A 13,694-nucleotide genomic window follows, 5' to 3' on the forward strand; every position below is an offset into this window, starting at 1 on the left:
TCACAATCAAATTTATTAAAGATGTGATTTATCTGAATAGTTCAAATTTGACGAACTAATGGTTGACTGATTGCTCAAATAACTGATGGACTGATTAATAAACTAACTGAATAATCAATAAACTGACTGACTGACTCAATCATTTATTGATTTGAAGGAAAAGTTTTTTATATTTGACGCTACAGGGTGCAGGTGCGCTATGCTCAACAACAACCAAACCTACAATTACCTGATCTAATAAAATTGAAATTCAGGGTACCGCCACGCCATGTAACAAACTGGGAATGGAGACTTAAAAATGTAAACAAATACAACGACTCCAACGCCAGCGTACACCATCGCGTGAGCTGGCAGAAAAGTCGAGGAACTTTAACTGCGCTCACCATCGCTGCCGGTACCAAGACCTGACCCAAGCCGGTTCCCAGGTCTCGGGGGTCTTGGATTTTACCCGGATGTCTCTGCCTCCCTGATGGCTACGGCTGTGTAGATGGCTGAACCGTTGTACATTGAATGTAGTCAGTGTAGTACGATGAGAATTTGATGAGATGCTTCCATGAAGAATGATGCTGTCAGAATTAAGAGAAAAAACATGAATATTAAGAAGTAGAGATTTGTGAACTGAAAGAAATAAATGGTTGTGAAAAATTATAATTACAGAGATGTTGCACTTCATTTCGATAGTTGATGATTAAACAGGCGAGGAGACTGCATTGCGTGCGGGAAAAATTTCTGTAACACAGAATTCCAACATTCTTGATATTGTGGATTCCAAATGTACAGATGATATGAATCGAAGGATCCAGAGAAAATAAGCCAGAGAACACCAAAATTCTTAACTCACCAATTTCTTTCTTGATTCTGATGAACAGAGATCTGTATTAAGTAGTTTTCGGATACTGCTTGGCAGCATCGTACACTGGAATAGCAGTGGCTGCTTAGATTCATATCTGCAATCGCTGTGTTGCAGGACCTGAACTCTGTAATGTATAATAACACACTCATAAGTATTGCACTTCCTAATCAAATAGAAATCAGAATATCAATCGTACTGTAATGAGGTCGTATTTAATAGAAAATCGCACCTTGGTATCCTAATCGCCAAGCAAGTGATCAAGAAATAGAAGTTTTGCCTATACTTGACCCCTAATACGCACTTAACTTGAAATAAAAGTGAATAATCGTATTACAGACGCCAGCGAAACCCGACGCCAACAAATGAGAAAACCAACGGTCTCAAATAAAAGAACGTCTATCCGAAATCAGAACATTGAGGAGACGCGATTGTTTGAACGCGAGAACGTAGTACCCGGGACACCCGAGCGGCATCTAGCACGAAATGACGTTGGAGAAAAATTCAAAAAAGTTGATCAAATTACCTTTGAACGCTGTAGGCGAAGATCCGGTGCGAATGCTCGCGAATGCACTGATTATGAAATGGTTGAGAATCCGATATTATAACGTATAATCAAATGAGAAGCGAGTTACTTTAAGACGGAGTAGAAGATTCTAAGTTCGACGAGGTATTGTAATGGCGCTGCCGCGTATAGGCTCTCTTACTATGGCCATATCATGCTAGACCAATCAAAGGTCGCGAAGGACGATGGTCGCGGGGAAGATGGAGGGGAGAGGGGGGGGGGGGGGCTATGCCAAGCGACTTCTGTTAATTTAGATTTGTTGTATCACCACATTAAATTCGTTCAATCAAGCAGCGTTACACTTTGATGGGATAGGATTCTTCCATCAATTTTCGCAAGTTTTAGAATCCGATATCATAACGCGTATGGTTAAATGAGCAACGACTTACCTGGAGTTTGAAGCAGAGGATTCGAAGTTTGACGAGGTAGTGGCGCTCTGCTTAAGCACTCCGTCAAATAGCCAACTACCTGGTTGCAACTACGCCGAATCATGCCAGGCCAATCAGCGGCCGCGTAGGGAACGCGCTAAGCCGGGGACTTCCACATATAGCACATACATGCTGTGAGGGCTTCGACTAATTTAGATTCGATGTATCACAATGTTCAATTTGTTTAATTCAGCGGCGTTACACTCTGACGAGGTAAAACTTTTCAACAAATCATTCAGCTGATTTATCAACACTCTTAGAATCCAATGTTATAATGTGTGGTTGAATTAACGAGTCACTTGAGAGATGAAGCACGTACGATTCGAAGTTCCATGAGTGAGTGGCGCCGTTCCACCAGCGCTTAGTACGTACATAGATATAGCTAACTTCGGCGTGAACGCTACCATCACTTTTGTTACTAGAAACACATACCCATCAGAAGCGCTGCAGTGATTATTTTAGGGACTAGACCAAATGATTTCTGCACTAGCAACTGTACTCATTTTTGGAGACCACGTGCCAGGTGTGCATGATCCTTGCATGTCGTCAAAAACCTAACCCTTTCATTAGGCTTCAAACTCTGTGGAAGATATCATAAAACAATTGTACACAAATAAAATGAAGGGAGCAGAGATTAAAAAACGTAAGGTTTCTAAAAAGACAAAAAAATCCTGGAGAAAACATGTCGACAATAAAGATGTGGATCAGTTTTTGGACAACAAACGGTTAGAAGAACGTCTCGGTGCACCTTTTTCACGGAGATCAGATTCTGAGTTGTTTGCCATTGATAAAATCCCAGAAAGTAAGTCCAGACTCACCACCAAACAACAGAAAAGGCTTGCTCTCCAAGCAAAAGAACCTGTTTGCTTCGCTCTCCTGAAACCGCACACGGCTGTTCCTGACCCCATCGCCAAGAGGAATAGAGTTAAGACTCCGGAAGAACGTAAGAACCCTATAACTAGGCGTATTCAAAAAACTAAGAGATTGAATGGTGATTTGAAACTAAAAGAAAGAAATGCAATCAGAGACAGGGAACTGGCTGATAAAAAAAGATCTAATAAACCAAAGATCGACCAATTTGATAAAGATATATGGCAGGAAGAAAAAAAGCTCCATATAGATGTACAGAGCGAATGGTTTACTTCAGATACTATTCGTCACACTTTGGCTAACACTGGACAAAAACAGAAGAGAATTCCTTTATCTCTGCATAAAAAGACGTCTGTAGTACCAGCAGTCGAAGCTCCTCACCCTGGTATCTCATACAATCCGTCATATACTGATCACCAAGACTTGTTGGCAAATGTTGCTAAGCAAGAACTAGAATTAATGAAAAAAGAAGCGCATTTAAATAGAGTAACAACCAAGATGTTTAAAAAGGTAAGTTGTTTGAAACTGTGACAAGAATTGTAATTTTTCTTCTACAACATGATTGCTATAAGATTTATGTAACGTATCGGCAGGTATCAGTTGAGAAAAAAGGTGAAAGCTGGATACACGAAATGTCTGAGGGATTACCAACAAAGTCCAGTAAGCAAGAGCAAGCTTCTGGTTTGGAGGATCAGGATTCCGATGTTAAATCAGTAAATCCACCGGTAAAGAATGTGAAGAAAACTCTGATTAAACGGCGAAAGCAGAAGGAGCAGCGAAAGCTTGCACTAGAACGAAAACAAGCCAAGGTTGAGAAGAAAAAAGTATCAGATATATATAAGCTCAAATCACTAGCGAAACAAATCGCAGCTAAAGAAGCAAAGGAAGAGAAATTAAGAAAAAAGCGAGATAAAGTAAAAGCATTGAAGATAACTGAGCCTAAAATGCTCAGCAAGACCAAATTTGAAGCTCCAGAACCTGACTTTGAACTTGCTGAAGATCTTACTGGTAATTTAAGAAAGGCCAAACCAGTAGGTAATTTACTTAAAGATCGATTCAAGTCCCTCCAGCATAGAAATATCCTTGCGCCAGCCACTAGAGTTATGTAAGTATACTCCTGGTAATGTTATTAAAAAATCACTAGAGAGTAAGACTAATTCCCATTCGATATTGACATACCATTATTCTCATTGCAGGAAACGCAATAAGGCAAAGGTCAAGAAATTCGAAAAAGCGACACATAAAATGGGTTGGGAAGACACTTTCAAATAATAAAATTGTCCCTAACGATGACACGACTCATTTAATTATTTCCACCGTGAATACATCTACACTAGATTTTCTGGTACGCTAAAAATTTTTTTTGAAAAGATTTGCAATTCTTCAATTCAAATTAAGAACAATATTTATGAAAAAAAGCTGTCGAATTATTCCGTGATAAAGATTTCATGGTCAGCTTTTTCAACTTGCTCTTTCGTTTCGTCAGTATCATAGACTTCGTCTTTCTTCACTTCTCCATCCTCTATGGAGTCATCTGTTCCTATCTTAGGTTCTGTTTCCTCCTTTGTTCCAGTCTCCAACTCTTCCTCTTCAACTGCTTCAACCGGACCTAACTTCTGCCCTTGTTTCTCATCTTCACTTTCACTATCGAAAGATGGGGTTGATTCCCTACTACTTGTACTCATCGTTTCCTCGCCAAGCACTCCAGAGTTCTGAACCATTTTAGACGTCTCCGGTTCTAACTATAAATCAGTGAGTAAAGATTGATATACCAAAATCTACCATCCGATGCATGTGCTGCAGAAAACGTACAGCTTTTTGTGATTTTGTAAAGCTGTCTCTGAGAATTTTTGCCATTTTCAAGGTACTTAGCTCAGATATATTTTTGTTTATTGATACTTCCCTCAAAGAAGGTAACTCGACGTGTAATGGCTCAAAACCCAGATCTCCAATTTTGTAAGCTGTTTCAGGTGGAGGAATAGTAGCCAATCTAAAAAATCAATTTGATCATGCAATAAGCTTTGTCATTCAGTACTTTACTCTACAGCTGCCATACTCCGTAAAATCGGTACATACGAAGGTGTAGAATTCAACCATCTTTGCTTATCAACTTTACTGAGTAGATCCAACAAATAAGACATTAGCTGCAAATCTCCCATTTCCGTAATATCATTTCCAATGCCAGTCGTCTGTTCCAGAATTCAAAACGATTTATAGGAGTAGATTAAAGTTGATTACAAAACAAACTGTTGTACATACTTTCAAAGCGCAAGTAACAGCATACTTGACATCGTACAGAAGATCAGTACATCTTTGTACTTCGGTTCTAGATCTATCTCTGAGATAGTTAACAAGCCCTAATTGACTTTGCTGTCTATGGAGGTGAGTTTCAAATTGACTAATTTTCTGGAGCATCTGGTCTGTTCGGATCTTTACAGTCTCATAAGTATGTTCTGCTAATTTAATATCATTCTTGGATCTCCGGAGCTGCTCAACCTGACCCTTTACTGTTCTGTGTTGTTCTTCCACTGTTGGTAGGAGGCAACTTTGAATTTTAGCTCTAATAATACTATCTACTGTAAATTTCTTTGACTTTGCAGTATCGCATTTCGTTTGGTCATTTTCCACCCTGGAAAATACGGGATTAATAAGTGAGATACTTATGGCTGTAATTATTATGTATGTCAAGTTGAGTCTTGAAGGATTACTTCTTGTGCTTCATCCACTCTTTTTTTGGTATTGATTCCCTCACGATATCTGTCAATTCATTTTTGAGAAAAATGTTTTCACGCATAAGTCGGTGAATCGGCTTGGCCAACGAAGCAGCAACTTCCATTTGGAACGATCCAGCTAATTCCTGAAGGCGCGAATACAGTTCCTTTTTCAATCTAGTGCCAAGAATTTCATGAAGGGTACAAAAGTCATCATTGTTTTCAAATTACTACATGATATTTACTTTTCTCTACCCATCTTAAATTTACGTTCGATTTGCTCGCATCGCTGTTGAACTTCATTTTCTCTTTGTTCAAGAAGATTATCTCCAGCTATCAACTTGTTACGCAAATCAGTTTTTGCCACTTTGTACTCCTCCAGCATATTGATTTTCGAATCTTAAATATCTTAAATTCCTATTATGAACTGATACTCGTATTACATAGTAGCATTGTGCACAGGGTCAATAAATTACTTATGGCATTGATTTCAGAAGTAATTTCCAGACGCTTCTTGGCATATTTTCGGTTCGCAGCTTCTACATTATCCAAGTGTGTCTGTTTTTCTTCATTTATCCATGTCTTAACTATATGTATTCGCTTGTGATAATCCATTATTTTTTCCATTTCTGTAAATATTTGTCGATTCAGTTGCGTTATCTGATCTCCTGTTTCAACATCTATATTTATGCGGTTGACTTCTTCAGCTGCAAGGGAATCCTCGAGAAAGCTATTCCTGGTTTTTAATCTAAGTTCATACATAGAGTTAAAAAAAAATTCTGTTCAGTTGAGTTTTATAGATATCAAATATATTTAATTTTGACCTGTGAATCCGTTTCAAAATATCCGTTATGCGAACTTGGTAAACAGCTTTTTGCATATTCAGGATCATGACTTTTTTTAAATCATTAGGCTGGCCATACAGGACTTCTGGCGATTGAAGTCTTGGAGGTAATGATATATTTCCTTTGTCAGCTCCGAAAAGATCCACCATTGTGACAATCAATCATGAGATTTCAATGTCAGATAAGATGAGCAATTTTGTTGATTTAAGATTTCTTTTGCAATTTTAACAGATCATTAACCCACTGCTATAAATGGTTATTGAATATAAAACAACTGAAACTTTGTTGACAAATTTCATGGGATGTGAAATATCTGTATTCTATTTAATTCAGATTTCCATGTAGATTACTAAATTTAACTTCGAGAATTAGTTTATTCTCTTATGATCATGAAAATTACAGACAAATGTACATTGATAATCAGTAATTGTGTTCACATTTCACAGTGGTAATTAACTTCGTTTTTCTAACTATTATGACAAACGATTGCTACTAGAATTTACATATTTGTGTCAATATTTTTTAATGAAGGGTCTGATATAGTTTCGAGAGGAGATGGAAGATCTGAACTGCCAGGGTCTGAAAGAAGACATGATGGTATGGTGATCAAGTTTTCCGCATCTTCTTCTGCTTCTGCTCTGATATTTTCTTCGAAACTCTCGTCTGCGCTATTTAGTATATTTTCTTCTAATTTTTCATCGTCGTCACTTCTTGCTTGACTTTGCTCTCTATCAAACTCCTCTGGTTCTAATGTCAGTTGACATTCATTTGTAATTCTACTTGGGACGAGACCTAAGTCACCCAGTGTGTATTTGCTGTGTTTAATTTGAGATTCCTGTGGAGAAGACTTATTTATAGTCTGCCATTATTAGTAAATACCTCTCATTATTAGTAGAGATCTACTTACTTCCTTCATTCCAGTTTGTTCTTTTCCCAAGATCTCAAGAAGGCTACATAATAGTCTTTCTTTAACATTAGGGTAACAAGCCGTGCAGATATTTTCGTAAGCATCTCCTGCTTGAATCTATTGAGTGCAATCATTATATCAATCAAATGGCCTCAAAAGATTATTTGATTATGTAAATCTATCTAACCACTACCTTTAAAACTTCGGCGACACATTGTCTTGCCTCACGTAAAATCTTGCTAAGCCTTTGGATTTCCTCGCAGTTTGAAGACAATTCCTTCATTACTTCATTTTCATTATATTTTGCTTGTTGTGTATGCTGCTCCAAAATTCTTACTTTTTCTTCCACATCTCGACATTTGTCTTTATACTCTTGAGCAAGCTGCTCGATATGTCGTACCTTAGCCTCCGCTCTCTGTAGTTTTCCACATTCGAGTGTCATCTTGTAGTGATCCTTGGCCAGCTTTTCAATAGTTCGATTTTGTTTCAGAGTTTTATTTAAAGCCATCTTTGCCTCATTTTCATAAAGTGAAGCTTGTAGCTTCAGGGTACGATGCTTCTCTTTACACTGTTTAGTTTTTGTATCAAGATCCCGGCAAACTTGAAGCATTGCATCTAATTCTTTGTTCAAAGCAATATTCTCCCGAATTGCACGGTGCGTTGCATCAGCTATTCTTATGTTTGTTGCATCCCTAAAGTTCTGTGCCAATTGCATTAATCTTTCTTCCATCTCTTTTTTCATTCTGAAAATAAATTTTTTTAGGATCAATCGCCAAGATCAATTCGTGATCACATCAGGACATAATTAATAATGTTTAATACTTTGGAAACTTATTAATTCTTTATACCTCGCCTTGTTAATTATTAACTCTTTCTCAGCTTCGTAGAGAAGTCTTTTGTGACGTTCTTCCTGTTCTGTCATTCGCTCTTCTTGTATCTCAAACTTACGCAATAACTCAATCCTTGCGGTTCGCCAGTCTTCCAAAGCATTTAACTTCCCAGCTGACGTAACATAATTAACATCGTATATCAGCAGCGTCTTACTAATTGACTACAAGAGACTCTGTACGTTAAAACGTTTTTACCAGCTAGCTTTATTTCTGCAGAAAGGGTATTCTCCATATTACGATATTCCATTTCCAGGGCAGCTTCTCGTTTCTTGAAAGCAATTTGTTCTTCTTTGCGTAATTCTTCCAGAGCTGCTAATCTTTCGCTGAGTTCATTTGCTTCTTCAATTTTCTGGCGTAAAACAAGTTCCAGATGTGCAACTACATCGGCCCGATCTTCTTCAAGTTGTCGTACCTCCTGCTTTAGGATTTCCATTCCATGTTCTAATTCTTCGTTGCGTGCGCGTACCCTGCAATCATTCTTCATCCACTATGAATACATACGAGTACATGATTAATGATATCAAATACATCTAATGAGAGTTCTAAACAGCGTTTGACTATGCATTTAGTTTAACTTACCGTGAGAGTTGCTTATTATTATCAAGAATTTGCTGCTCATAGAAAACAGTGTCTTTTTCGTTGAGAACATTTTTCTTCTTCTCCTTTTTTTCCTTTTTCTCTTTCTTGTCTTTTTTGTCCTTCTTAGGCATTGTGGCTAATCAAGAAATTGTGATATCTATATAAAATTACCCTCGGAACAACAATTCAAATACAATTAGCGAAACAAAAATATCGTTCAGGAATCACTCATTTGCCTAAGGTTTGGATTGACATGAATTTTAATACGTAAACTACTTGAAGTTTTATCTCTCATCTGTCAGGGAATCTGTCACTATCAATATTTTGTGTTGCCATGGCAATGTAATCAAACTGTGTATAGGAATTTGTAGACTTGATCTAAAATAATGGTAATCGTAGAGTAAAATTTTATAATATATTAACGTTAAATTTATTCAATATTCAAATTCACGTATTCACAGATTATTTTTGTATGACATTTTTTGAAATTCGTCATGCCTTTTAGAACAAGATGTTCGGCACTGCAATATCCTGGTTACTCAGTAATAATAGATTTATCTGATATTATCTTACAAGATTGAAGAAAGGCGAGCTGTAGCACTTGTCGATCGAAACAGTATAGTCAGCATTCAGGGTTCTTCTGCTTCTAAAAATGTAATACCATACGTTGCATAGGACCAAGCACACAGTCATCCTACAAAAACACTGTTATGGCAGGAGTGTTTCAAAACAGATAATTTGAACAAGTTCCTTTGTTAAATTTTAGTTTATTTTACGGGAAAAAATAATGCCCAAACAATAGGGTCTGTAAGGTTTTTGGAAATCAATTTGGTCGAGTTTTTCAATATATGTTGGTATTGCGACAGCTGATAGTATAATATATAAATATTGTATAACTTTATATATTTATTATCCAGCGTTCAAAACCATACAAAACTAATTATCATGTCAATCTCTTTAGTCGCCATTCATTCATTCATTTGGCAAACAAACAAGATTAATTACTAGGTGAAGGAATAACTATGCGCTTGGTACTGGTAATCTCAGATGTTATAGTCATTTTTATTCGTGAACTAAGACTAGTTAACAGGAGGTGCAGGTCTCGGTGGTGGCGGTTGAGGTCGACGAAAGTATATAACCATGCTTAGCATGCCAGTAAGCATCCCAATAAGGTATAAGTCCCAGTTTTGTCCAAGGAATTGATCCCATTGGTCAATAAAACTCAATTCTTGCACATAGTCTAATCCAAACAGGAAAGATAGCTTCAAAAGAGCCAAGGCAACCGGAATACGGGCGTCTGCGTTAGCCTCAGCAGCTGAATCGTAACACCGTTTTGCTAAATGCCGATCCCTGGCAAGACCAAGGCCTCGTTCATGCATGTAGCCCAGGTTGAACATCGCCTGTGCATTATGCTGCTGCTCAGAAGCTGACCGATAATGACTTGCTGCTACTTCGTAGTCCACTCGGGTTCCTTTGCCATAATAGTGGGCATCACCAAGTTTTACCTACGATCCCATTGGAACATCCATATTCAGATAACACCATAAAATTCAACTAAAATAATTGAACTTTTTCAATTGAATCTGACCTGAGCGGGAGAATAGCCTTGTGCAGCAGCGCGGGCCCAAAGGTACAGAGCCCTGACAAAGCCTTCTTCCTCAGAGAAAATGGTTGTCTCAGCTCTGTCTAAAATGAATGCTGCGTTGCTCTGAGCAACTTCGTAGCCCATCTCCGCTAGTAATGTATAAGTGACAAACGCCTCATCTACTCTTCCTTCACGATACTCGTTGTGAGCCATCATGAGTTGATCGCTCCATTTTCCCCTTTCGGCTACATTTTTTAAAAGTTCTACAGCTGTTGGACAACTTCGCATCATTCCAGTACCAGTAGCGTGCATCTGGGCTAAGTTATAAAGCGCTAAAACATGCCCAGACTGACTGGCCAAGTTGAAATATTTATTGGCCAGCTTGTAGTCACGGCTGACACCTGTTCCACCTGAGCAAATAATGTATATGGTGGCTCAATTTATTTGCCATCTCTTGACGACAGAGTTTATTCATGAAATACTTACTGAAATACATATTTCCCAATTGCAATTGACCATCAACCCAGCCTTGATCTGCGGCCTGACTGAAGTACTTTAGGGCTTTGGAAGTGTCTCGTTCAACACCTCTTCCATATAAGTACATAAGCCCTAATCCACTCTGCCCAACTGGATTGCCAAGTTCAGCAGCCTTTTTGAAATACTTGTACGCCGTTTCATTATCTTGCTTCACTATGTCGCTCCCCTCAAGATAAATCTGCAAGGTATTTATTTGAAATGAGTTTCAATACGCGGCGATGTTATAAATTATAGCATGACTAAGAATTATTGAACAACGATTTCGCAGACCTGTTCGTTGAGATTATAAAACTAAAATCAACCAGCTCCACACTTTGTAGCAAATATTTTATTCTACTTTGCATGGGTTCTTGGATTGTCGATTGTAAAAATGAATTGCAGAAGTTGTTCTTCTTTCCATTTTTTTCTTTTTCTTTCACAGGGATGGTAAAATATTATAAACGCCAAATAAGTACAGAATTTCTCTTAAAAATCTCTAATGTTATGTTCATGAATTTATGCAAGATTAGTATGTTATCAACATGTGATTAATAATTCAGTTTGAGCTCTAATTTCAGAAATACATTCACTGTAAGAATACAAGTACTGGTAGAGTCGACAATTCACTTTAACAGCATAGTTAAAAGAACTACAAATCTACAAGCATTTAATTCATAGGATACAAAAACTGTAATACCTGCTTTGGCAAAGGATTTCAGTACCTCAGCCTCCACGTTGAATTTTCAAATCCCATCAGCCAAGCTAGAACTCTAAGTACCAGTTGGTATATTTTGTAATATTCATAGTTTTTTTTTCAATTTTGTCTCAATGTCTACTCTCTCAGATCTTGCGAAGACAATATGTTTAAACTCAATCTCTGTACATAGTCCTTAGAATTATGGGAACCTGTTGTTTGAAGGTATCAATATCCACCAAAAGCTACATACACACAATGCTCTACATTCCTTTCAGAAGAATTATAATGACGTGATATAAGCGCGTTATTCAACATTCTTCCTGATGACCGACAATCTCAAGAACTCACTGCAAGGTATCAATGTGACTGGTATCGATCTGAGATAATAATATCTGAGATCTGATGGATTATACCCTAATGCTTAAGTTTTTTTGATGAATATGAATTACCTTCCCTAGGAAGGCCATAGCCAGAGAATTCCCGGCATCAGCTGCATGCTGAAAATAGTGAAGAGCTTTTTGATGATCCAATGGCACTCCTCTTCCTCCTTGATAATGAAGTTGCCCTAAACCGACTTGGGCCTGGATGTCTCCTTTTTCAGCTAGCAGTTGATAATACTCAATCAAATCCTGGTCTAGAATTCCAGATGTGTATCCTGGGTTTTCGTACTCGTCCAGAAGTCTCACTCGTTGTATAACAGGCCCTCCGCTTAGAGACACCTCTTCAGCAACTTTGTTAGCCACCTTGCGATAGAAGTCTAAAGCTCGCTCGCATGATGCTGGAGTCGTTACTCCAGCCCAATGACGATATCCAAGAGCCATTTGTGCCCTAGTATCTCCTCCAAGAGCTGCTACTGTATAATGCAATAATGCCTTTCCTTGTGACGCATTTAAGCCGCCAAGGCCTGTTGCATAAAAGAATCCTAAGCCCTTTAAAAGAATATTTGAGGATTTTAAAACACAACTCTCATGTGAGGTGGAGACGATGCCACTTAAGGTAGCTAAATTGGCTGAGTACCATATGGGCAGAAGGTAAACCAGTCTCTGCAAGCTCTTTGAAAGTTTGTAAAGCAGAGGGAATATCCTGGGAGGAAGCACTAGATGCTGAGGGACTGATTTGAGTTCCTAGAAGCTGAGCCCAAGCTAACATGGAACGAGCTTCTCTATGTCCCAATGTTGCTGCTGCTGTCAGAAGCTTGTGCGCTTCGGCTTTATTGGCGTGTGTAGCATTCAAAATACTCTGAGCCTTCTTGAATAATTCTTCGCCTAAGGAATTCAATGTATCAAACTTGGTTCAAAAATAGGAAAAGAAAAATCATCAACTAATAAAAACCGTGAACCATTCAACGCTCAAACAGTAAATAATTCTATCGAGATTTTGAGCTTTTGGCAAATGGTTTTATCCCGAAAATGCGTGAGTTATCAATACATTGTACCTTCTAGTTGTTCAGGCGTTAATGGAATGGTATTTTCTTCTTCAGGAAAATCAGTGACCGATATGTCATCCTCCCCCCAGAATTCAACACCATCCCACTCTTCCAAACTCCTGTCGTTAGGGTCGCTATTCTTCATTGCTTTGACACGATCAACTATTGATTTAATCAAACTATTTGCAGCTTCCATATCGGTCTCCCGCAAATTTTCCTTTTGCACAACATCTTCGTCATCATCATCCTGAGAGTCTCCTTTCCGTTGTTTACCCCGGAGAACATCTCGAAGAAATGGATGCGAAGTTGGTACCAACTTCAATATAGTATCACGTAGCACTTTAATTTCACGTAAATGTTCAAAAGTGTTCTCCAGATCATCTTCAACAATTTCTTCTTCATCGGTTAGACTAGATTTTTTGTCTATATCTTCGCGTTTTTTTAATGTCTCCTCTAGCTCTGCATCAGAAAACATAACCAAGAGGAGCAACAAAACCAATAGTCCTTTTCCGAGCTTCATAATCACCATGAATTTTCATTCGCACGATAAAAAGAGTAACGCATCGAGGTTTCAGTCTTTGTAGGAACCAAATAATTTCCAATTATTTTCAATACTTTAATCATAAATAAAGGTCGGGACGTACGCGTACATTGCGGCAGGAGATGGACTACACCACATCATACCCTCCCTCCTAGCAGACGCATTCTACGTCATTAGGACACGTCAATACAACAGATACGTCAATTTTTCGCTGTTAGTGTCATACTCAAACAATGTCTATTTTAATGTAATCCTTGTATTTTAATGCAATTTCGAATTCGTTC

The 13,694-nt window shown here is 38.1% G+C and overlaps 4 protein-coding genes and 1 long non-coding RNA gene across 6 annotated transcripts; 1 reads left to right on the forward strand and 4 right to left on the reverse strand.

The window, feature by feature from the left end:
* Nucleotides 1-980, reverse strand: LOC125499759. Its single transcript, XR_007276742.1, has 3 exons — nucleotides 842-980; nucleotides 656-729; nucleotides 1-566 (listed from the first exon to the last, which is right to left on the reverse strand). It is a non-coding gene; the product is annotated as an uncharacterized LOC125499759 (long non-coding RNA).
* Nucleotides 981-2,322: 1,342 nt separating this feature from the next.
* LOC105683433 (ribosome biogenesis protein NOP53) lies at nucleotides 2,323-4,006 on the forward strand. Its single transcript, XM_020850871.2, has 3 exons — nucleotides 2,323-3,223; nucleotides 3,307-3,818; nucleotides 3,910-4,006. Exons 1-3 carry the CDS (start codon nucleotides 2,462-2,464, stop codon nucleotides 3,983-3,985), a joined length of 1,350 nt encoding a protein of 449 aa, XP_020706530.2. The 5' UTR covers nucleotides 2,323-2,461; the 3' UTR covers nucleotides 3,986-4,006.
* A 134-nt stretch (nucleotides 4,007-4,140) lies between these two features.
* LOC105683362 lies at nucleotides 4,141-6,492 on the reverse strand. The gene is made up of 8 exons (XM_025746644.2): nucleotides 6,249-6,492; nucleotides 5,901-6,172; nucleotides 5,670-5,823; nucleotides 5,422-5,601; nucleotides 4,973-5,342; nucleotides 4,790-4,902; nucleotides 4,526-4,703; nucleotides 4,141-4,455 (listed from the first exon to the last, which is right to left on the reverse strand). The coding sequence occupies exons 1-8, from the start codon at nucleotides 6,416-6,418 to the stop codon at nucleotides 4,141-4,143; spliced, it is 1,752 nt and encodes a 583-aa protein (XP_025602429.2). The 5' UTR covers nucleotides 6,419-6,492.
* A 195-nt stretch (nucleotides 6,493-6,687) lies between these two features.
* LOC105683432 (cilia- and flagella-associated protein 157) lies at nucleotides 6,688-8,916 on the reverse strand. 2 transcript variants are annotated; one of them, XM_012396013.3, is made up of 6 exons: nucleotides 8,646-8,916; nucleotides 8,262-8,533; nucleotides 8,025-8,178; nucleotides 7,370-7,919; nucleotides 7,177-7,293; nucleotides 6,688-7,104 (listed from the first exon to the last, which is right to left on the reverse strand). In XM_012396013.3, the coding sequence occupies exons 1-6, from the start codon at nucleotides 8,774-8,776 to the stop codon at nucleotides 6,769-6,771; spliced, it is 1,560 nt and encodes a 519-aa protein (XP_012251436.2). In that variant the 5' UTR covers nucleotides 8,777-8,916; the 3' UTR covers nucleotides 6,688-6,768. The 2 variants fall into 2 exon arrangements, with proteins under 2 accessions (XP_012251436.2, XP_048516109.1); XM_048660152.1 differs by having other exon boundaries at nucleotides 8,262-8,553.
* Nucleotides 8,917-9,531: 615 nt separating this feature from the next.
* On the reverse strand, nucleotides 9,532-13,598 carry LOC110116833 (protein sel-1 homolog 1). Its single transcript, XM_020850874.2, has 6 exons — nucleotides 12,879-13,598; nucleotides 12,461-12,708; nucleotides 11,893-12,372; nucleotides 10,717-10,945; nucleotides 10,234-10,640; nucleotides 9,532-10,150 (listed from the first exon to the last, which is right to left on the reverse strand). Exons 1-6 carry the CDS (start codon nucleotides 13,396-13,398, stop codon nucleotides 9,725-9,727), a joined length of 2,310 nt encoding a protein of 769 aa, XP_020706533.2. The 5' UTR covers nucleotides 13,399-13,598; the 3' UTR covers nucleotides 9,532-9,724.
* Between the last annotated feature and the right edge of the window lie 96 nt (nucleotides 13,599-13,694).

The sequence above is a fragment of the Athalia rosae genome, chromosome 1, assembly GCF_917208135.1.
Source record: "Athalia rosae chromosome 1, iyAthRosa1.1, whole genome shotgun sequence".
Classification (NCBI taxonomy): Eukaryota; Metazoa; Arthropoda; class Insecta; order Hymenoptera; family Athaliidae; genus Athalia; species Athalia rosae.

What these genes read in the sequence shown, in the direction of transcription:
- LOC105683432 (XM_012396013.3), bottom strand. Translation starts at nt 8,776, where the DNA reads ATGCCTAAGAAGGACAAAAAAGACAAGAAAGAGAAAAAGGAAAAAAAG. An exon ending in AATAATAAGCAACTCTCACG is followed by an intron (nt 8,534 to 8,645) that starts GTAAGTTAAACT and finishes GAATGATTGCAG; the next exon opens with GGTACGCGCACGCAACGAAG. An exon ending in TGCAGAAATAAAGCTAGCTG is followed by an intron (nt 8,179 to 8,261) that starts GTAAAAACGTTT and finishes ATGTTACGTCAG; the next exon opens with CTGGGAAGTTAAATGCTTTG.
- LOC110116833 (XM_020850874.2), bottom strand. Translation starts at nt 13,398, where the DNA reads ATGGTGATTATGAAGCTCGGAAAAGGACTATTGGTTTTGTTGCTCCTC. An exon ending in AACGCCTGAACAACTAGAAG is followed by an intron (nt 12,709 to 12,878) that starts GTACAATGTATT and finishes TGAATTCCTTAG; the next exon opens with GCGAAGAATTATTCAAGAAG. An exon ending in AAGGCTATTCTCCCGCTCAG is followed by an intron (nt 10,151 to 10,233) that starts GTCAGATTCAAT and finishes ATGGGATCGTAG; the next exon opens with GTAAAACTTGGTGATGCCCA.
- LOC105683433 (XM_020850871.2), top strand. Translation starts at nt 2,462, where the DNA reads ATGAAGGGAGCAGAGATTAAAAAACGTAAGGTTTCTAAAAAGACAAAA. An exon ending in CAACCAAGATGTTTAAAAAG is followed by an intron (nt 3,224 to 3,306) that starts GTAAGTTGTTTG and finishes ACGTATCGGCAG; the next exon opens with GTATCAGTTGAGAAAAAAGG. An exon ending in GCGCCAGCCACTAGAGTTAT is followed by an intron (nt 3,819 to 3,909) that starts GTAAGTATACTC and finishes TTCTCATTGCAG; the next exon opens with GAAACGCAATAAGGCAAAGG.
- LOC105683362 (XM_025746644.2), bottom strand. Translation starts at nt 6,418, where the DNA reads ATGGTGGATCTTTTCGGAGCTGACAAAGGAAATATATCATTACCTCCA. An exon ending in ATTTTGAAACGGATTCACAG is followed by an intron (nt 6,173 to 6,248) that starts GTCAAAATTAAA and finishes GTATGAACTTAG; the next exon opens with ATTAAAAACCAGGAATAGCT. An exon ending in TTACAAAATCACAAAAAGCT is followed by an intron (nt 4,456 to 4,525) that starts GTACGTTTTCTG and finishes ACTGATTTATAG; the next exon opens with TTAGAACCGGAGACGTCTAA.